Source organism: Fonsecaea nubica, assembly GCF_001646965.1.
Source record: "Fonsecaea nubica strain CBS 269.64 chromosome Unknown Scaff55, whole genome shotgun sequence".
In the NCBI taxonomy this organism is placed as follows: Eukaryota; Fungi; Ascomycota; class Eurotiomycetes; order Chaetothyriales; family Herpotrichiellaceae; genus Fonsecaea; species Fonsecaea nubica.
Window position 1 is genome coordinate 185,369 of NW_019173728.1, and position 21,434 is coordinate 206,802.

At 51.4% G+C, this 21,434-nt stretch overlaps 9 protein-coding genes across 9 annotated transcripts; 5 read left to right on the plus strand and 4 right to left on the minus strand.

Moving 5' to 3' along the window:
• Positions 1 to 318: 318 nt before the first annotated feature.
• On the plus strand, positions 319 to 3,276 carry AYO20_07711 (hypothetical protein; the record flags this gene model as incomplete). The annotated part of the gene is made up of 4 exons (XM_022645996.1): positions 319 to 853; positions 924 to 992; positions 2,703 to 3,060; positions 3,126 to 3,276. The coding sequence occupies 4 exons, from the start codon at positions 319 to 321 to the stop codon at positions 3,274 to 3,276; spliced, it is 1,113 nt and encodes a 370-aa protein (XP_022498086.1).
• Positions 3,277 to 5,146: 1,870 nt separating this feature from the next.
• AYO20_07712 (hypothetical protein) lies at positions 5,147 to 5,744 on the minus strand (the record flags this gene model as incomplete). The annotated part of the gene is made up of 2 exons (XM_022645997.1): positions 5,147 to 5,625; positions 5,684 to 5,744. The coding sequence occupies 2 exons, from the start codon at positions 5,742 to 5,744 to the stop codon at positions 5,147 to 5,149; spliced, it is 540 nt and encodes a 179-aa protein (XP_022498087.1).
• Positions 5,745 to 6,539: 795 nt separating this feature from the next.
• Positions 6,540 to 8,098, minus strand: AYO20_07713 (hypothetical protein; the record flags this gene model as incomplete). Its single annotated transcript, XM_022645998.1, has 2 exons — positions 6,540 to 6,873; positions 6,927 to 8,098. The coding sequence occupies 2 exons, from the start codon at positions 8,096 to 8,098 to the stop codon at positions 6,540 to 6,542; spliced, it is 1,506 nt and encodes a 501-aa protein (XP_022498088.1).
• Positions 8,099 to 10,181: 2,083 nt separating this feature from the next.
• On the minus strand, positions 10,182 to 11,206 carry AYO20_07714 (hypothetical protein; the record flags this gene model as incomplete). The annotated part of the gene is made up of 2 exons (XM_022645999.1): positions 10,182 to 11,039; positions 11,090 to 11,206. 2 exons carry the CDS (start codon positions 11,204 to 11,206, stop codon positions 10,182 to 10,184), a joined length of 975 nt encoding a protein of 324 aa, XP_022498089.1.
• Positions 11,207 to 11,459: 253 nt separating this feature from the next.
• Positions 11,460 to 12,164, plus strand: AYO20_07715 (hypothetical protein; the record flags this gene model as incomplete). Its single annotated transcript, XM_022646000.1, has 1 exon — positions 11,460 to 12,164. The coding sequence occupies one exon, from the start codon at positions 11,460 to 11,462 to the stop codon at positions 12,162 to 12,164; it is 705 nt and encodes a 234-aa protein (XP_022498090.1).
• Positions 12,165 to 12,370: 206 nt separating this feature from the next.
• Positions 12,371 to 13,822, minus strand: AYO20_07716 (adenylosuccinate lyase; the record flags this gene model as incomplete). Its single annotated transcript, XM_022646001.1, has 1 exon — positions 12,371 to 13,822. One exon carries the CDS (start codon positions 13,820 to 13,822, stop codon positions 12,371 to 12,373), a length of 1,452 nt encoding a protein of 483 aa, XP_022498091.1.
• Positions 13,823 to 14,319: 497 nt separating this feature from the next.
• AYO20_07717 (hypothetical protein) lies at positions 14,320 to 16,551 on the plus strand (the record flags this gene model as incomplete). Its single annotated transcript, XM_022646002.1, has 1 exon — positions 14,320 to 16,551. The coding sequence occupies one exon, from the start codon at positions 14,320 to 14,322 to the stop codon at positions 16,549 to 16,551; it is 2,232 nt and encodes a 743-aa protein (XP_022498092.1).
• Positions 16,552 to 17,349: 798 nt separating this feature from the next.
• Positions 17,350 to 18,700, plus strand: AYO20_07718 (hypothetical protein; the record flags this gene model as incomplete). The annotated part of the gene is made up of 3 exons (XM_022646003.1): positions 17,350 to 17,478; positions 17,572 to 17,996; positions 18,055 to 18,700. The coding sequence occupies 3 exons, from the start codon at positions 17,350 to 17,352 to the stop codon at positions 18,698 to 18,700; spliced, it is 1,200 nt and encodes a 399-aa protein (XP_022498093.1).
• An 887-nt stretch (positions 18,701 to 19,587) lies between these two features.
• Positions 19,588 to 20,844, plus strand: AYO20_07719 (hypothetical protein; the record flags this gene model as incomplete). The annotated part of the gene is made up of 1 exon (XM_022646004.1): positions 19,588 to 20,844. The coding sequence occupies one exon, from the start codon at positions 19,588 to 19,590 to the stop codon at positions 20,842 to 20,844; it is 1,257 nt and encodes a 418-aa protein (XP_022498094.1).
• Positions 20,845 to 21,434: the final 590 nt, after the last annotated feature.

Sequence of the window (21,434 nt, forward strand, 5' to 3'; positions counted from 1 at the left end):
CACGGACATTCAAATGGGTCCGTCGAGATACCGGGCAAGCAAAGCCATGAGGCACGATCCCATTCAGCTCAAAAATCATGCTTCGTGAACGAGCAAGTGGTAGAAACGCCCTGTACTTTTCCGCTTCAGCAAGCCATTCCTCCCGCACTTGGGTCAAATACAAAGTACAGCTATTGCTTTCAGGAAAGAACCTTCTCCCGACGGTTACAGCGCTTTTGCCTGGAACACACATTCCAGATGTTTGAGGATCCAAGGTCCGATCCAACCGCAGTTTATCGCATGTTCAGATTGGTTCCCTGCATACAGGACAAGGCAAAGATGTCCCCTTACTTTCGGAGGCTCCTTGACGGTGGGATCAATGACCCCCTGGAGATTCGTTCTCTTCCATTTTATAGCATTGGCGGCGCTGGAACCCATTTTCCAACTATCGATAAATCGGGACACCCCGTGTTACCCTCAAATACCAGACTTCCCCGACGAGTGCTGGGCATTCTGCCAGCCGCTGAACCCGAGGACGACAACACATCAGGCCAGGATCGTGAGAGGTATCTCGAAATTTTTGGTTATGGTGGTCAGTGGTTTGATTGTAGGGACGTCGAGGGCTATCTGAAAGACAAAGGCGTTGATCTAGATATGTCTTCTTTATATCCAGCGTTGAACAACACCAGCACACAGACCCCCGCGCCCTACCAGCAGGTGCATACACTATCCGGAATGGATAGTAGCGCAAAGACTCATCAACCGGGAGGGTCTGTCCACGACCTTCTACTTTCGACTCCTACACCTTCCCATCCTAGTGATGAATTCCACATCTCAGACACCACCATGTTTGGACACCCAGACCCTCAGACTGGTACAGTATCCCCTTCCATAACATGCACACTATTGGACTGGATGACTGGAAATAGGCTGACAGATGATAGATTACTTTAATAATTCTACATTCCAGCGATGTCCTCGTTACAGCCTTGATGTCCAGAAATTCTTCGACCGTGAGTAGCCCGACGGTGGCCCGCTCGACGAAGCTCCCTCTACGTGTTCTGACTATGACTAGAATTGCTCTCCGGATTGGTCCTCCTAGGTCGTGCACCAGGATTCAGACGGACTGAGGTTGAGGCTGCATTCGAGGCTTCCTTGATGTCACGAATTTTGTCCCGTTGAGACGGTAACTTCTTGTGCTGCAAAGACCCGATGGCGCCAGGATGTATGACAATCTCGAGAATCTCTCCGCGTTGATTACCCCATGTCTTGGTCTCTTTATTCGACCTAGGAAATCCCGCTTATCATTCCAAAGGCCTTTTCAAAGCATAGCTTCAAGCCGCAGAATGACGACCCTTCTGACTCTCCATTTGGGTAGATCAACTTTCTCTTTGGCAGCGGGCGATGGGATTGCATGTATCTACAGCTTGGTCTCTTTTCGCTTTTCAATATGTTTTGCCTGCGGTGAGGGTGTTAATCGCCTTCCACCAAGGCCAACCTGTGGGCGAATCCTGCTCCATGGTGCCCTTGAACTCTGGACGCCGCTTTTGCGAAAAGCTCTTTATTCCCTCGTCGCTGTCCTTGGAGAGCAGCATTCCAAGGAAAATCTTCGAATCCAACAAGTGGGCCTCTTCCGGTGTTGGCGGTCCTCTGTACATTAGATCGTGCATCACCGTCGTGCTCACGATAGATGAATGAGTTGCAATTGCTTTGACAATTTCAAGTGCCCGAGAAACAGTGGCTTCTGGTGTTGCCAATACCTCAGAGAAGAGCTGATTGAGAAGTGGGTCAGACGCTGCATGTGTTGCGTCGGTTGACACTAGATGCAAGGCTCGCGACATCCCAACCAGCCTCGGAAGGAAATACAAACTGCATGCCTCCATGGAAAGACCCGCCGCGCAAAGGCAAAGCTGATTTTCGACTTTGCATAAGCAACCCTGATGGTGGCAGGGAGAGTCATCGTTAGAGATCGCAATCTCCTTGAACAGGAGGGAAGGGAAAGTTTCGGGAAATGACTTGGGGTTTGCCATACCGTCACAGGAACACAAGTGAGCGATCTATCTGCTTTAGGCTTGTAATCCAGGAATATATGGCAAAGACGGGAAGCATTTACTATTTATCACAAAGTATTCGAGATACGAAGGTCCTGGGTGGAGGACTTGGCTACTACACTGAACATTGGATGCCGAGATATTCTAATCGAGCAGATAATATGACCGAGCTGATATTCTAATCCACGCCGAGAGAGGCACATCACAATACTCCGTAACCCGCTCCATTATCAATGCGGATCCGTCCACGTAACGAAGGGCACCACAGTGCTTCGTACTCCGTATGTACTTCGAAATCAGTGCCTTTCGTTGCCCAATCATTCGGCATGAATACTTATGATTGGACCGGCAAATTCAGATTGTGCACATACGCTTTACTAAAGGTGTCTTTTTTGAGTCCTGCCACCGTGATCGGCGTCCATTGCGTACTGACATGGGTTTCGTAGACGGGTGGGATCCCGACAATGACAAAACTCTTCATGGCAACCGGCCAAAACAATCCCAAGAATGCCACGAAGCGCGCGGTCGACACCAACATTCTCCTTTTGGAAACTCAAACCAATCCAGTGACGTCGGATCGCGATCTACAAGCGATTGAATGAATCAACTATCTTCACGCCCGCTACCGTGCTACCGGGAAGATACTCGACGAAGACATGCTACATACCCTAGGTGATGGGCTCGCCGAGATCGTCCGGTGGGTCAACGACTATGAATGGCGAAGACTGAATGACGTGGAAGTTTGTGCCCTGGGCGTCTGGCATAAAGCGCTTGGGGAGGCGATGGAAATCCCGTACACGACGCTGCCTTCGTGCGAGGAAGGATGGGAGAATGGTCTGCATTTCGCGCGAGAAATGATAGCTTGGATCCTCGCCTATGAGGCAAAGGTCGCAATCAACACTCCCAACAACTCGGCGTTTGTGAACAACTATTTCGAGACCAAGGCCGACAAGCTTCCCTCGGTCGTGAAACCATGGATCAGGCAGATGCTTGCGGTAGACATTGACCCAACAATGCGACGAAGCATGGGGTAAGTGGCCTCATTCTCCTCGGTACTTTTTCTTGAATTCTGATCTGGTGCTCATCAAAGTCAAGATTGCCGGAGCCGAATCTTCTTATTGCATCTTACATGCGGTCCTTCAGCACGCTTCGCCGCTTTTTCCTGAGATATCTCAGCCTGCCAAAGGCTCCGTCAAAAGTGCACAGACGTCTCGCCGAGAAACCCCACCCGGGTACCAGGTTGTAAAATTTCAGGCACCGATATTTGGAGCCATGGTATCTCAGAGCTTCCCACCCGCGCCAAACGGACCGGAAGAAATTCCGCGCCGAAGGATACGACATTGGCAACGTTGGTCCAGTGGCTCAAGAAGGCAAAGGCATCAAGGAAATGGACATCACAATAGACCTCCTACGCCAATCTGATAGAGGAGTGTGCCCATTTTCAAGAGGAGCTGGTAGCAAGAGCTAGAGGAAACGACGGGACGATAGTTGTACGCAGGGACAGTAGAGCCTTACTTCGAGCGAGCCCTCTTCGAAGACGAGCACATATATTCTCGACGAAAGAAAGCTGACGAGTCTTCCCCTTCGTTAAGAATGTCATTCATTCTATTTTGGGTAAGTTAGGGAGAACTATTGAGATACAAGTAGTCCGATCTTCTTCTATGTGTGACTCTTCTAACTAAGGTAATTCAAAATGCAATGCCGTGGAGTCTTTTCGTCGACGGCTCGGACTTTGTAGACAAGGGAGGAAATTGAGCACATTCAAAATCGCAAAGGCACGAGGTAGTTACAACCTGCTCAGCTTCGTACTCCCGGGGGACATGGGGAGCTTCCATGTTCTTGATGAGCGAGGAGGAGATCCTGACCTAGGTTGATCCAGCTGTGATATTATAATCAAACCACCGAGCCGAATTTCTCGGCGTTCTGAATTGTTACCATCGAAGCAACTTACACCAGCCCTCTGAGCCTGGATTTCTGTTGTTAAAAATGGTTGTGTAGGGATCTTCTATCTGTGACCGCCAGCAGGATATCGATGTACAGTCCATCATCACTTCGGCAGTTGCATATATCTCGCCTTCGATCTGAGCGTGGGCCCAAACTTTTCTACCCTCGACCTTGGTGACCCAAGAGGCTATAGCATAATACGCTCCTCCTGTACTTAGCCGGGCGTCTATCACGTGCCCGAGTAAAGTGGCCTCGCTCCCTTTCCTGAACGAAAATAGTAAGGGATCAAGTACAGTTCGGAGTATGGATCTATACGAATTATATATTACATATACTATTTTACCTGTATTGCGACTATCAACGGAGCCTCCACACCTTGTATATATATGTGGACAGATCAGATGCGAAGGAAGAGGACGAGGACATTACATTACAGCCATTCCGACGCAGAGGCTGTGTAGTAGTCATAAATGGGTGTAGCTGCCTATATGTGTGGCCGACAATGCAAGCCAACGTCCAGGGCTCCAGATTGGAGCAGATCACGTGATCGAGGTCTCGGAAAAGCCAGCTGTGCAGATTACCTCTTTGGGCGAAAATCGTGACTTGTTTAAGGGTTCTCAGCGGCACAGAGAGAGTCCAGCCCGTACTAGATGCTCGGTATGCCTGGTGACCTCAACTCACTAGGGCGACGCTAGCCACCCAACTCGAATTGGACACACAGTGACGCTCTTGCAAGACCTTCTTTATGCGTGAAAACCCAAGAAGCAGGTGCGGTGATGATCATAACTTGACGTAAAGTGCACTTGTAATGTACGACACCTACATTCCGCGTTGAGGCGGTATACTAGTACTACTACTGGTAGCCAATCCTTCACCACTGAAGTAGTACGTTGTCGTCTCAGGTTCGACCAGTCCTCCTGGGGCTCAGGCATATCGCCAGTTTGGCAAATCTCATTTGTAGATGCTATTAGCCTCAGGCGATGAGGGAACCCGAATTCGAGCAAGTACTAACCCTAAAGCGCCGCCCTCCTCCAGAACTAGCAACCAGCATCCTGCTGGGGGTATCATGGTAAGGTAGAGAGCCTCTCTGAATTTGACTTCCCATCCTTCGAATACTAGTGTTTAAAAAGCTCCTGTTGACACAGTGTAGCATCTCCGTATTCCTGACCCGTTCAATCGGCTCCAAGATGTGGGTGTACTTTCTCGTCGTTATCAAAAACCTCAATGTTCTGGCGGTAGAGCTTCTGCGGCACCCAGAGCAGGAAATCGTAGGACTTTGCACCAATCACACAGAGCACTGTTGCGCAGAACTGCCAGGTAATAACCAAAAACACCCCGATCCCCCAGGGCACAAGGAATTTGATGAATTCTGTAGTCTGATACAAGTCGTTCTGCGACTGAATGTAGTACTTGACTTCGTCGCTGTCGGCCTCTTTGCGAAATTTGACACGAGCAGAGCCTGGCGCGTCTCTCTCACTGTCGAGTTCGGTCATGGTGATGGGCTCTTGAGGCTCAGGCGGTACTGGACTAGGATCGGTGGTCAACTGGAGGACAGTGACGAGTTTGACTGGAGCATTGTAGAAGGGGACCACCCAGAGCTTAAAGTTCTGATGAATGGAGACATATAGACGCAGGTGTTTTTCGTCGTATGCTGGTCCTCATTAGTACAGCTCTAAAAGAGATGTTGTTATATTGTAGGCAGAACGTACCAACTCCGTCAACGGCAACATCAATGCGGGGACTGAGGATTTTATACCAACGGTAAATCATTATTATGAGCCATATTGACCCAGGAAAGCTCCCCGTCCGACAAAATGGGTGTGTGAAGGATGCGCTCGGTGTGAAGTAGGTCTCAATTGCGGCCCTTTGGATAGGCGGTGGAGCTGTACAAAGTGTTTCGATGATACGAGGGATATCTGCCACTGTATTCTCGAACGTTTGGTTAGCTTTTCGAGGCATTGTTTAATGGTTGATCAGTCTGCCCTACCCGGATCGTCCATGATAGCAGGCGTTGAACTGCAGCGGAATGGAAGAGCTCTTGTAACCCTGGCCTGTACCACTATTTCTGACAAAAACTTATTAGGTCGGGTTGAGGACTGCGAACGGTCTTGGCTTGAGATGAAAATGGTACGACAAAACTGAAGTCAAAACGCACTACATAGGGTTTGTCGTGTTAATATCACAATTGATGCATTAGTACAAGAAGTACTTATTTGAACCAGGAAAGAACGTGGATGGTTCGGCAGGCTCGAGGGAAATTCTGGAAATCCCTGACGTCATTCCATCATATAGAACCACCTTTACACCAGAAGGCCTCCATTTGGGTGTCCACCAGGGTTACCTGCTTATCCGAGTTTGCGGACTGCAGGGGTTATCCTAGGATTATTAGGACTAAGTACTGGTACTTAATATTTATCAACAGATGGGAGTACTCAAAAATGGCGGCGTTAAGTGTCCAAGACGTGGTAGCAAGGGCGTCCGCCTTGAAGTCTTTTACGACTACCGCTGACGGGCACACTTAGTACTATTGGTCTATATTGTAGAGCCCAAAGATCAAGTCTAGCGCTACTCATAGTGGCCATCTTTGCCAAATCCCAACCCATTCCTCAGTTTGTCCTCTTGCTGCACAATCCTGGCAGGCAAGTTCTTCCCAATCCCGAAGAACACGAAGAGCGCCCACTTCCATCGAAAGGGGTTGATCAGCGTGATGAAGCAGAACCAGTAGAGCAGCTCAGAGTAGGTGAAGAAGTCGAATGCTTTGGTTGGAGCTAGCGACTTGATCGCACTGGTAAAGTCCACCCATCGCTTCATCCACCAAGTCCGGGGAGTTGTCAGAGGGTCGACGAGGAACATCAGCAGCATTCGTGTGTAGATTCCGATATGATAATTGCCAACAGTTCTGGAAAGACGAGTTAGCCTCCATTGCCCTATGACAGATCAGACCTCACTCACCCGATAGCCGACACGTAAGTCGAATTGATCGCACAGATTGAAGGAGCCGTCGGAGGAAAGCATTGTATAAACCATCGTGGAGGTTGATAGCCATCGGCGAAGACATCGTCAGGCAAAAAGTCAAGACTTGGACGCTTGTAGCCAGTCGCCATGATGATCATATCTCCCTCGATCAGTTTATGCCGCCCGGGTCCTCCTTTGGGAACACCCTTTGCCCTTTGATTGAAGAAGATGCCATTTTCGCGGACCTCCTCAATATCCCCCCGTAGCCAAGCTGCCTTGCCGGCACGAATCTGCTTGAAGATCTCCGAATTTACCATGGGAGTCTCGGTGAAAAGACCTTGATCTGCTGGTGCTATATCTCTGAGGTCGCGGTAGAAAAAAATGCGCAGCAGATTCTCGGGAATCCACGAGAACAGTGTCTCCTGACCGAATATATTGAAGGCAAGAAGTGCATCCACCAGGGCGTTCCTCGGAATGATCCACTTGTCAGATCTTGCCAGCACTTTGATTTCCGCAGCTCCTGTATTGACAGCCCACTCCAATGCTTCGACAGCACTCGCGCCGCCTCCAACGATGAGGATACTCTTTCCCTGTGCGTCTTTGCCATCGAGGGCCGAGGAGTGGATAATGTCTCCTTTGAAGGTCTCTTGGCCAGGCAAGTGAGCCATTTTTGGAGCACCGCATGTTCCAATTGCCGGTATGATTCCATCAAAACGTCCATTCGCAGGATTGTTGACGATCCAGCGGCCTCCCTTGTCTTTGTAAACTTTCTCGACCTTTGTATTGAAGATCGTCCTTTGGTTGAGTTCATATCTGTACCACAACTGCCGGACTTGATCGACGATTTGGTGTTGCTGAGGATATCCTCCAGTCCATTGAACGGAAGGATGAAATCGATACATGACACTGTGGATTTGGAGACCAGAAGTCGTGTTTACGTGCGTCCATATCCCGCCAACATGCTTTTCATCTTCGGCTTCAAAGATAGTTACTTCAAATCCATGGCCAACACAGTGAGCCGCTGCGGAGACACCGGTGAGACCGGCACCAATAACCGCAATTTTAGGACGGCGGAGGTGTGTATTCGGAGGTGGTGGGTGTGGTGAAAATATCTTGTCGAGAACCCATTGAAGTATGGCGTAGAGCCAGAATAGAGGACTGAAGGCCATGGTTAATGAGAGCCGCTCGGGACGATGTCTTGTTACGGATCGGGGACGAGGACGGTAAGTAGAAGAGAGGATGGATTTCTTGAGATATAATGAAACCGTCCCGCATGGAAGTGAGTAAATATTACAGCTGCGGACGTCATTATGCAGGTACCGTTCGTGCCGTTCACAGTTTTGTTGTATCCTTTCCTCAGTTCCGGACCAGACCCACTGTAATATGTCATTGGTGGCTCCTGCGGAAGGCCGAAGCATGTGAAAATCATCCTGCTCAAGGAACAACGACTGAGTGTATCGTGGCTTGGCAATCTACCAAGGCTGACCTAGATCTGCCGCTGATGAGCATCTGCAGTCCTGGGTGAACGCCAGCGACGGCATTGTGGTGAAAAGAGACGTGGGCTGGGATGCCAAACAGCATGACCATGTCTGTACTTGTCAGTTCGAGCGCCACTTCTTAGATTGACAGAGAGACCTTGTCAACTCGTGCTTTCCTGTTGGCTTGCGAAGTGGTTATGTACTGTAACATCCGAAAGTCTTGCTATGACGGAAATGTCCTCTATTCTGAGGGACTTGTGTGAGAGTTCTTCCAGGAAGCCATTCTATTCACCTTCAGATTACCACCTGGAGAGCGTTGCCGTCAAAAAGAGGAAGAGGCAATGGGCGGTCGAACAACCCATAGTTGCGGTTGGAGGGCATTAATGGGCCGTTGAAAGTAGTTTGCGTGGGAGAAGAAACTAAGACAGTGGTCTGTTCGGGTATTGCGACCGTAGTGATGGAGAAACATGCTGTGGTGTACGAAGCAACACCGCCCACCAAGAGCAGACCAAGTATGAGACGCATCATTTTTGTGGAAGTGAGAGGTCAAGTGTCTGATACAGGGGGAAATAGATGAAGCCGGTGTGAAGGAACGTTAGGAAGGCGTTGCATATCGTTTTTACAAACGCGTCACCTGTTGGCCGAGTGCCTCGATCCACAGTATGATGCACGGACTTCGGTGTCAGAGGAAGACGCTGTCCTGTGCGGATGTTCTGGTCACTGTACAGGGTGGTCGGCCAGGACTGTCGATAAAAGAGACGAATCGCTTGTCATTGGTCCTCGTGGACGACGACACCTAGATACATGTACCAGTTTGAGAAGCCCGTCCCTTTCTTGGGTTGAGGGCCACTTTGAATTGGTAAATATGGCGGCGTCAGCTGTTGAAGGATTCAGGCCGGGATTATCTATACTTGAAAATTGGGTCGGGATGCGTGGGGAGGGGCGGTGCTGTCGAAAACATCATCGTGGATGTAAAGCAGGTTTCTTGTTTGTGGGCAGAACAACCAAGTTGTTTTGGTACCGCGATTCGAGAGAGCACACGGGCCCACTAAGAGCCGATCCAGGTGGTAGGTACCTGACAGCTTGGCTGAAGCACAGCCCAGCTTGCGTGTTTCAGGCTCTTAGGTTCACTTTATTTAGTGGGGAAACCCCAGACGGCCATGCCGCATAAGAAAGAAAGGCTGGCCATCTCAACTCAAGTTCACACGCCAATTTCACGAGCCTCAACCGCTCCTGACTGTTTTCAAGCCTTTCCACCTATTTCTAACTGCAGCAACTGCTCAAACAACTGCAAGGTACATATCTCGCATCGCCTAACCTTCGAAATTAACATTGATCTAGTCTCCAACCTTACCCCCGTCACACCGCAATGCCTCCGTCCACTTCCTCTACCTCCAGCATCAAGAAAGGCGTCAAGGGACCTACGAAACCGTGCATCCCCTGCGACTGTGGCGACTTTGAGTGCTCTTGTTGCATTATTCCATGTACCATTCAATAAAAGAAGCCGCAAAAAGCACCGAGGAACGGTAGAGAACCTGCGGACTGCGGGCAGAAAGCATTGGGATGCTGGAAGTGAGTGAAGGAGTGAGGAAATCCAGGGTCGCTTGATGGAGAGACTAAGACTACGCACAAGAAGACAAGGAATCTCTGCTAAATCACGCCTTCATTAACTTGACTGTACCGGCGGTAACAAATGAAACGAGGACTACAACTTACGAACGAGATGACACAGCGCATTTGGATTAGCAATATGTATTTCTTCACAAACACCATACTAAGGTGGCTCTGCTGTTTCGACATTCTCCCTCGTCCTCCCTGGTACCGACTCTGTCAAGAGATATGCTTGGGACTCGTCATCAGAATGGTCACTCAATGAAAACTCGTCAGCCAACTGTTGTTCCAAATCTCTAGGCCTAGCTTTAGCTGCCTTCGCCGCTCTCGCCATAGCATAGTCTGCCCTGTTCGGGTAGGGCTCGTCACATTTGGGATGTCGGAGCGGACGAAAGTATCGTCGATATGTAACATAGGCTACTGCCATGCCCAAGAGACTGCCACAAGTAACATCATAGACATCGTGTCTGTAATCGGCCAATCGTGACATCGCAATCAGTGCGGCCCCAGACAACGGAGTCAGAAAGATCAAAATTCTGAATAGGTCTGCATGCGGCCGAAAGACACGTAGTTGGCCTGCCAGGAACAAAGCAAAATATCCGAGTCCCGCGAATGCCCAGCTACTGTGGCCGCTTGGGAAACTGCGCCACCCGTCGTGGAGAGTATGAGGATTCGTCTCGGTGCACACTGCGACACCGACAAGCTCGTGCTCAGGTGTGCCCGCTTCTGGCTTACAGCGAGCAATCAGATCTGGACGTGGACGGCCGATGGCGTTCTTGATGATGTCCGTCAGTAGCGCGGTGAGGAAGAGACTAATGAGGAGTCCAAGGATCGTGACGTGTGCATGATGGAGTCCTGGTCGCATAACAACCGCCCAGATGACGAGAAGGACGAGCGGCCCGACACCGGCAAGCAGGATGTTCTCTCCAGGAGAAACCCGTTCGACCAGCGCGTGTGGGTACTGTTTCGCTTGATTGTCAAGACGGAACATCTGATGGACTGGTTCGAAGAAGACTTGCGCCTAAATGTCTAAGCCGGCTGAAGATACTCAATCGAAAGGCTGGTACTCACCGAAGCATATCCTGTCAAAAGGAGAGCGAATCCAACATAGTCTGATGCGTATGACCGTTGCCAGAAGCGTCCAATGACTCCTGCAACTCCAGGCGCATCTAGCCTGCCCTGCCTCATGATTGTGTGGTTAACAGATTATCGGGCAATTAGAGATAGGCCATGTCGATGCCAATATCTGAATGAAAGGAAGGAAAGAGGAGGAGGCTCTAAGATGACGAGAGTTGAAACCTCCAACGCACTAATTAGCGCAGTATGCGATCCCCGCAAATTGGCTGCCCTTATTGGCCAGTTACGAACCACGAGTTGATCTTCATCAGCGGCGCGGTCTCTTCACCTCTTCTTTCCTATACCACGCGGCCTTTGTATCATCATGGCAGAACAAGAACAACCTCAGCAACTGCCCGAGGCACCATTCCCCGCTCCTCCGCCATTCTGGAGACACTTTACAGTCGCCAACGAGGAGGAACTGAAGAAAATCGAATCATCTTCCTCTGACGACCAACCAAAGCAAAAGCTCCCCCTTCACCTGGCATACCTGCGGCCTCCACCTCCTCCGCCGCCTTCGGCAGAGTACTACTTGACTTTTGGCCAGAAGCAAGTCACCGATCCGACGAAACCCTCATCGTTGCCTACGGAGCAACTCCTGTTCAACCCAGACGATCCAAATCTCAACCACGCCGTACTCCTCAGCCGCCTCACGAAATCCCTGTTGCTGAACTTCCTCGAACTCACGAGTATCCTATCTCTCGACCCGACCAAGCACGATGAAAAGATGCAAGATATTCGGCAGCTCCTGTTGAACATCCACGTCGTGATTAATATTTACCGACCACACCAGGCACGAGAGAGCGTCAAGGAAATGCTGCAAGGGATACTGGAAGATGGGGAAAGAGAGATTGACGAGTGCGACAAGATGAAGCAGAAAATCGACGAGTTTCTGGCCGGTGTGGGCAAGATAGGGACATCGGGTGTGCCAGACGCAGCTGAGGAGGACTCGGTCGCGACGGAGACCTCTCACGAGCAGATGATGGAGAAGCAGCGGAGGCTGTGGAAGATGATACAAGAAATGACTTGACGAAATCAACCCTACGATGCCAGACTGAGAACAGGCTCTGGAGTCTGTCCCCTACAACGTGTCCGACATCACCATTGCTACCTATCATTTCCCTCGCAACAGTTGGGGACTTCCACCGCCACAGTGCCACATCATGACAAGCAAGCCATCAGGGAGCAAAAACGATGGTATGGCTTTTCCTGACCAAACTCCTCCTCCTGTTCAGTTTAAACATTGATTTCCGCGGCTCCACTGCTCAGAATCTGGTCCTTGTACGGCTGCAAGGCCGGTTCAACCGCCTCTTCGACGAATTCATCAACCTGTTCTGCTGACCTGCCGACAAACTTTGATGGGTTGAGCAAGTCTTCCGGCGTCAACTCGCTCCAAATAGGCTCAAAGAACTTCTCCTTCTTGATGCGGTCGACAAGATCGTTCGCTTGCCCTTCCAATTTCACCACCGCGGCGGCTTGATGAGACAATACTCGGATGTATTCGTGAGTTTCTTGACGGCTAGCGCCCTTTTCGACCATGCGCATAATCATTGTCTCGGTGGCCATGAAGGGGAGCTCTTGCTGCAGCCGAGCGCTGATGACCTGTGGATACACCACGAGGCCAGAAGACACGTTTTCGAGCAGAATGCATAATGCGTCGGCGATCAGAAACATCTCAGGGATATCGATACGTCGGATTGCAGAGTCGTCCAACGATCTTTCGAACCATTGGTGAGCGTACGTTTGCCCGAACCCAGAGGCAAGCGATACCAGTTTCCGAGCAAGAGAACACATGCGTTCCGAGCGCATAGGGTTGCGCTTATAGGCCATAGCAGACGACCCAATTTGATCCTTCTCAAAAGGTTCTTCGACTTCTTTCAACATGGCCAAATGCCGCAAGTCGGTGCCGATGTGCTCACATGTGGTGCCGAACGATGCCAACACATTGGCAATGTCAAAATCAATCTTGCGGTTATAGGTCTGCACCGACACAATGGAGCGCTTACTGAAACCGGCTTTCTTGGTGACCAATGAATCCAGCTGCTTCACTTTGCTGTGATCACCGTGGAATAACTCAAGGAAGGACGCCTGGGTCCCGGTGGTGCCTTTGACGCCACGGAAGACGAGATCTCCACGGGCACGTTCAAGGTTCCTCAGGTCCATGAGTAGTGACTCGATCCATTGCGTAGTCCGACGACCGACAGTGATGGGTTGAGCAGGTTGGCCATGGGTAAACCCCAGACAAGGTAACGCTTTGTGCTCCAGCGCAAAATCCGACAGCTTCTTGACACACTTTGCAACCTTCGGCAACAGGATTGACAATCCATCCCTCAAGAATATCAAGTCGGCGTTATCTGTCACGTAGCAAGAAGTCGCTCCTAGATGTATCTTCCCGGCGGCCGCAGGTGCGCGCTGACCGAAAGCGTGAACGTGGGCCATAACGTCGTGTCGTCGCCGCTTTTCCTCTACAGCCGCGACCTGAAAATCATCATCTGTCATAACTTTAGCAGCCTCCATCTGCGAAATGGCCTCGTCCGGGATGTCGAGTCCCAGCTCTTTCTCTGCTTCGGCGAGCCAGATCCAGAGTTGGCGCCAGGTTGTAGCTCGAGTTCGAGGTGAAAACAAAGTGAGCATTTCTTTACTGGCGTAGCGAGCCGCCAGGGGGCTCTGCCATGTGTCGTGGGCCATCTTGAGGACGTTGTATAGATCAGATATCCCAGGCGAAATGTGACGATGTCCTGAGAATGGCTGTTTTAGCAATGAGGATAAAATCGCATATTGGAAAAAGTCATGCTATCCTGGTTCGATGGTTCGGGTAAAATCGGTCACGCCAAGACCTGTGCTGAGAAAACGTGGTCTGACTGAGGATTTTTGGACAGTCACTGAAGTGCAAATACTTGTTGTTGTGTTCCTGTTCATATCTCCATTGTGAGATATATCGAGATCTTATATACTATGTACCGTGGATCAGAGATGGTGCGGTACACTAACCTACAAACCCATTCTGTCTCATGTCCCACGCCACAGCTCGTAGTATCCCGTGGGCCGTATTGATTGGCCATAACCAATATTCGTTGTCAGACACAATGCAATTTCTCAACCCAAAACTTTTTTTCACTACTACAGACTTTAATTCTCAGTCTTATTGCGAGGCCCTCTGCGTCGAATCGGATCAGCGGAGCCCAATGTCCAAATCAGCAAAGGAGAAGAGGCCATCCGCGTCTCAACATGTCCAGCATGACTATAAGAGACGGAAATTGTCGCAGTCGACCAAGGGTCAAGCGTACAGCGGCCCAGCAATACGTGGCGACGCTCTGAAATGGAAAACAGTCCCGCTGCCAAAGAGACTAGAGGACGCCGAGGGGTTTTTTGGTCTGGAGGAGATCGAAGACGTCGAAGTTGTCCGGGACGAGACCAATCACCATGTCATGTTTCGCCCTAAATCACGCGCAGCTGTGGATGAGGGCAGCAACAATAAAGAGCTCGACGAGGAATGGGAGGGTTTCGATGATGACGGGGGAGAAACTAAGGGAGGAAGCGCAAAACCAGTCCAGCCATCGAGTTCTTCGAAGGAAACCTTGCAGTCTTCCAAGAGCGCCAAAGACCTTGATAAGCAGAAACCGAAACCCAAGCCTAAACAGGAGGAGGACGTTGTTTCAAATGTCAAGTTTGATGTTCTACTCGACAGCCTAGAAGACCCCAAGACCGACGTGTCAGCATGGAAGGGCCTTGATTTATCTCCAACAAGCCTTTCGCAGCTCTCCCGACTTGGGTTCGCTCGCCCTACCCCCATACAAGCCGCGAGTATCCCGCCCATCATGCAAGGCCACGACGTGATTGGCAAGGCTGTAACTGGTTCCGGAAAGACATTGGCATTTGGCATTCCCATTTTCGAGCATTGGCTTTCGAGTGACAACACGGTGTCGAAGACCTCGGCGAAGAGCAAGGATTCTGTCCTGGCGCTCATTCTTGCTCCGACCCGAGAGCTCGCGTTGCAGCTCAACAGGCACCTGAATGAGCTGTGCATAGGCCTAGAAGACCACCCCAAGGTTGTCGCGGTGACCGGAGGACTCTCCATCTATAAGCAACATCGACAGCTGGAACACGCCGATATTGTGGTGGCCACACCAGGACGATTATGGGAAGTCATGAATGATGCTTCTTCCGACTACGACGTTGACGCGTTAGTAGAGAGGTTGAAAAAGATACGATTCTTGGTGGTTGATGAGGCTGACCGAATGTTGAGCGAAGGCCACTTCAAAGAGGTTGAGAGCATTCTCGATGCGCTTGATCGGATGATCGTGGACGACGAAGTGGACCAGGATGACGCGGCGGAAGAGTCGCCGAGTTCGACCAGGCAAACCCTGGTGTTCTCGGCCACATTTCATAAGGGACTACATCAAAGACTCACAGGCAAGCTCAAGTCAGTGAGTCGAAAGAAGAACGACAACAACCTCCTCACCAACCAGCAGTCGATGGAGTATCTGCTGCAAAAGCTCTCCTTTCGCGAACAGAAGCCAACATTCGTGGATGTGAATCCCACTACGCAAATGGCTGCCACACTCGCCGAATCAATCGTGGAATGTCCTGCCATGAAGAAGGATCTGTTCCTCTATACTTTGCTGATACAACATCCCAACAAAAAAACCTTGGTATTCACGAACAGCATCTCGGCCGTAAAGCGAGTGACAGCATTGCTTCAGACCTTGAAGCAACCTGCAGTCGGCCTACATTCGACAATGCCTCAGAAGTCACGACTACGATCTTTGGAAAGATTTGCAGCACAAAGCAACATCCTGGTAGCCACAGATGTTGCTGCTCGAGGACTTGACATTAAGGGAATTGAACTGATCATTCATTACCATGTACCCCGTACTGCGGACATGTATGTCCATCGTTCTGGAAGGACTGCGCGTGCAGAGATGTCAGGGCAGTCGATCTTGCTCTGCTCACCCGACGAGGTGGCTGGGGTGAGGAGATTGATTGCTGAAGTGCACAAGAGTGACGAGGCGCCAGAAACAATTCAACTAGAGGGTCGACTCATGCAACGGCTCGAGCCACACGTGCTACTTGCTCAAAGGATCACCGAGGCAACCCAAGCCAAGGAGAAAACATCCAGCAAAGAAGATTGGCTGCGATCTGCTGCAGAGGAGTTGGGAGTGGACTACGACAGTGAAGAGTTTGAAAGTCAGGGTCAGAGGGGCAAGAGGGGAAGAGGTGGTGGAAGAATCAAAAAGGAAAAGGACAACGCTGCAATCAGCAAAGAACAGCTCGCTCAATGGCGGTCAGAGTTGGACGCGTTGCTAAAGAAGCGAATCAACTTAGGGGTCAGCGAGAGATACCTTGCCGGTGGACAAGTCGATGTTGAGGCATTGCTCCAGGGACGGACGGATGGAGTCTTTCTGGAAGGCCGATGAGAAACCCTTCAAGCTCTCATCAGACCTTTTTGTAAAACCTTGTCACCTTGTGATCTGGTTGCTGGGAGGGTTGAACAAGCCACTGATTGGCGGATGGCGTCGAGGCACGTGTGCTCGTATTGGGACAAAAAGGCTCTGCATACACGAGGTGTGAGGCTGAGGGCTGAAGCAAGTGACGAGGCCATCAGACAGCCAGACAGCCAGACAGCCAGACAGCCAGACAGCCAGACAGCCAGACAGCCAGACAGCCAGACAGCCAGACGGCCAGACAGCGGCCCCTGCTGCTCTCGAGGGTCAATCATGCACCTACCCAGACGCTTTGGTGGGTAATGATATCGTTTAACGTTTTACGAGAAACAGCAGCCCCAGTTGCGGCTGGGAAGGGGAAGTCACCACCGCCACCACCACCACTTGCTGCCGCACCCTAATCACAGTCTCTTCTCCTCGAGGTGGAATGGCATCTCTAGACAGTACTAGGCAACATCATCTTCAGACCTAGCACACATCTCTGTTCCAAGGGTTTGTTAGCCATCATCCTTCTCGTAAGGTATTTCCCGCGCATCTTGCCGTGTGCCCAATTCCTCCATCGTGAGCAACAGTTTGTGCAACCACTTCCAACTCTTGGAGAGCGCTTGGACCACACTTCCTCCCAGGCACCAAGTTTTCATCTCCTTCTGAGTTCTTCGTTTGAGCTCTCTGCTAAAGACCCAGTCTTCGACACCCAAATTTTCTTGCACGTTGCCAACGCAGACCCGCGCCTCGTCACCGAGTCATCTCACTCGATCAAAGTCAGCCAGCATGTCGTTCACAGGCGATCCTTCGAAGATTCCTCCCCCCAAATCCGGCTCCACCGAGGCGTACAATATTTTGGCATTGGACGGTGGTGGTGTGAAGGGGATATCGTCAATGATGATTCTCAGTAAAATTGTGAGTCTGGCTTGTCATGTTATTTGGTACCCATTTCAGAAACACAGGAAGAGTTCAGACACAGAGCAAGGATGCTAACTCTACGGGGGTTAGATGGACCGCGTCCGCGACGTTGAGAATGAGGCCAAACGATCGAGGGGCGAACCCACTGACCCAGAGGAAAGAAAGCCCGTAGATTATTTCGACCTTGCTGCAGGGACAAGCACTGGCGGACTCATTGCCCTTATGTTGTTCCGTCTCGAGATGAACTGCACCAATGTGATTTCACAATACCAAGATTTGGCCGAGCAGGTCTTCAGCCCAATGCTTGGATCGATCCGTCTCAATAGCCTTGGGACTATTGGGAAGTGGATTGGTGATATCTGGCTGAAGCTCAAAGCTCTCGCTGGTCGATCACAGTTCTCTCACAAGCCGCTTGAACAGGCCATCGACACAGTGGTGGGGAAATTCCCTCTTGACGATGATGACCGAGTCAGAAAGGGAGACGCCGCGCTCGTCAAACCGAGTAAAGGCCAGATGTAAGTTGTTCAGTCCAGCTCATCGCAATTGACTGCAACGGAGACTAAGTCGAGCTAGGTTCATGTGTGCGACTTTGGCCGATAGAGGAGAGAGCATCCTGCTGCGCAATTATGACCCTCCATTTGCACCGCTTCCGGTGTCCAACGGGGCTAGCGACCTCAAATTCAATGCCATCACTATCAAAGAAGCAGCCCGCGCAACTTCTGCCGCACCCACTTATCTCAAGGAGGCTAGCATCCAGGGACTGAATTTCTGGGACGGTGGACTCCTGAACAACAACCCTATTGTGCAGGCGTGGGACAATCGGTATGACCTTGTCTTGCGCGATGCTCCGCCTCCCCAAATCAAGTGTATCGTGAGCTTAGGGACCACGCATCCCGAGTATGACGAGAAGAAGCGCCCGGGATCCGGCCTTATGAGGTTCTTCAACACCATCACCAAGACAGTGGCCTTTGTGACCAACACCGAAGCCAAGCACCGTGACTTTGATCGGAACATGCGACAGCGCAACGAACGAGTTCCAGACAGGAAGACCTCGTACTACCGGTTTAATGCGTCGACGGGAAAGGACGATATCGATCTGGGGGATTATCTAAAAATGCCACAACTCATGGAATACACCGAGACGTATCTGAAGAGACCCGAGATTGATCTGTGGGTCGGTGAATGTGCCGCCTTGCTTGCGAAGACGAACCAGCCCTGAGGTAGTATGGGATCATTCTGGAGTAGAGGCGATGCTGTGGGCGGAATGGATTTGACATGGCAGGAGGCTACAAGATAGTTTCTTCCAAAGGAGGGAATATGGACAGGGTTATGGTGCATTGAAGGAGGAAATACTGGTATTAAGGAGTGTACAGGTAATGGAATGCTTCCAGCGTGGCGTCTGAGGGTCTCTCAACTCGTGTTGATACAAGTAGACGACATGTTGAATCTGCAGTCAAGTACATACCAAGTAAGTCTTTGGATGCATGATGACGTGCTTCAACATGACGTTTCTTGTCCACGAAAACGACCACCTGATGGTTTGGCATTATGTACTTGGACATGCACTTGGCTACTTGTACACGGCGCCGAGCACTTTTCGCACCACCATCACACCACCGAATAAATGGCCTTGGTTGATACTTGATATTATACTCGGACGCTGGCTGTCCTTGTACAGGCACTTGCACTTGCACATGATTTTTTTTCTCCATCTTCTCCTCGAAGCAAGTTTATCAAAATAAAAACAAACCGCGAATTACTATATCGACGACAACGACAACGACAATATAAACATAAAGGTTGATTCGTCGTATCGCCATTGTCGGTACGAGGTACGAGGTACTAGGTACCAGGTATACATACTAAGTTGTTAGATGCCCACTCAGCCACTTCAACAACGAACTATCACCACACCACAGCAGCGATAGCGATAGCGATAGTGATAGATTAGGTCGGGCGGAAGCGAGTCGGGATACAGAGAGAGACACACACACAAACACACACAGGAACAGACGAAGAGAGAAGGATAGAGATCTTTCATCGACTCCGCCACAGTATTCGACCAGCCCCGTCAACAAGGACGAGGTACATACACACACGAAGAAGATGAGTTCTGTCACCGCCGCTCCTCCCACGGAGCTCCCTCCCACCGCCGCGGCGCTCCCCGCAACAATGCGCGCCTGGCAATTCACGTCGACGCACCACGGGCTGGAAAAGAACCTGCACCTCAACGACGCGGCGCCCTTGCCACCGCACGACGCCAAAACCCTCGGCAAGGACAAGGTGCTGGTCCAGGTGCTCGCCGCGGCGGTCAACCCCGTCGACTACAAGCTGGCCGAGATGCCCGTGGTGGGACGGATGATGATCAAGACGCCGAGTTCGCCGGGGCTGGATTTCGCGGGGAGGGTCGTCGCCGTGGGTCCGCCGTCCTCGTTGCCGCCACCTCCGCGACCCTCGTCGTCGTTTCCGTCGTCGTCGGGTCACGCCGACGATCTCAAGATCGGCCAGTTGGTCTTTGGCCGTCTCGACCAGCCGACCCAGTTCGGCACCCTGGCTGAGTACACGCTCGCGCCGCGCAGCGGGCTCGCCCTCGTGCCGGAAGGTGTCGCCGTCCGCGACGCCGCGTGCGTCGGCACCGCGGGTCTCACGGCGTACAAGGCCATTGTGCCCAATGTCAATGCCCAGCACCTCGCGAGTGGCAGCAGCTCCGGTGATAAAAAACCCAGGGTCTTTGTCAACGGCGGCAGCGGCGGCACGGGCGTCTGGTCCATCCAGATCGCAAAGGCCCTCGGGTGTCACGTCGTCGCGACGTGTTCGGGCAGGAACGTTGAGTTGTGCAAGAGTCTCGGTGCCGACGAGGTGGTCGACTACACAAAGGGGGATGTCGTGGGGGTTTTGCGCAAGATGGCTACTTCTCCCAAAACTACAACCAACACGAATACTACTACGACAACCGGAGGCGATCACTCAGAGACTGAAAAATTCGACCTCATCGTCGACAACGTCGGCACCTCCGACGCCCTCTACTGGCAAGCCCACCACTTCACGACCCCCAAGGCCAAATACGTCCAGGTCGGCGCCGGCATGTCCCTCCACGCGACGCTCCAGACGGCCATGAAGATGCTGTGGCCGGGCTTCCTGGGCGGCGGCCGTCGTAAGTTCCACTTGATGATGGTGGCCAACGACGCGGCGACGCCGGCGCAGTTTGCCGAGCTGGGCGGGTGGTTGGCCCAGGGGAAGGTGAGGGCCGTGGTGGACGAGGTGGTGCGGTTCGAGGACGCGCCCAGGGCGTTTGAGAAGCTCAAGACGGGGCGGGCGAGGGGGAAGATTGTCGTGGATGTTGCTCAGTCAGTCACCGAGTGAGTGGTTTACGGAGTGGCCGGTGCCGTTGGAGTTGCAGCATTGATTTTGATGAGTGAGATGAAGTGGGGGGGAAGGAGAAGAATAAGAGGAGGAAGAAGGGGGGGGGGTGGTTGATGGCGAAGAAACAGGACAAGGACATGAAGAGCACAAGGAGTATGATGAAGACGAAGAAGCAGGACAGGAAGAGGACGATGAGGGCGAGGAGGGTGGCAAGACACGTCGGAATGTCTGTTCTGTTGCCTTGCCCTGTCTTGCTGGATTGTTCTCCTCTTCTCCTCGGGCGATATCCAAACCTGCCGACGGGCTTATGCCGTGCGTGTAATCGAGGTTGGTTTGCTTTGCTTTGCATTTCAAAAAGGCATGTGTAATCCGGGCAAGTCACAAGGGACAAGTCGTCAGAAGCTAGCTCACGGGGTCTCCTTTTTTTCGGAGCATGGCGGTGTGAGAGAGACAAACCGAAAAATTCAATATTCGCGATATCCAGCCGTACATAATATGACAGACAATAGCAAGTCACACCAAAACACATGTGCAGGAACACACACACACACACACACACACACACACACACACACACACACTACACAGAA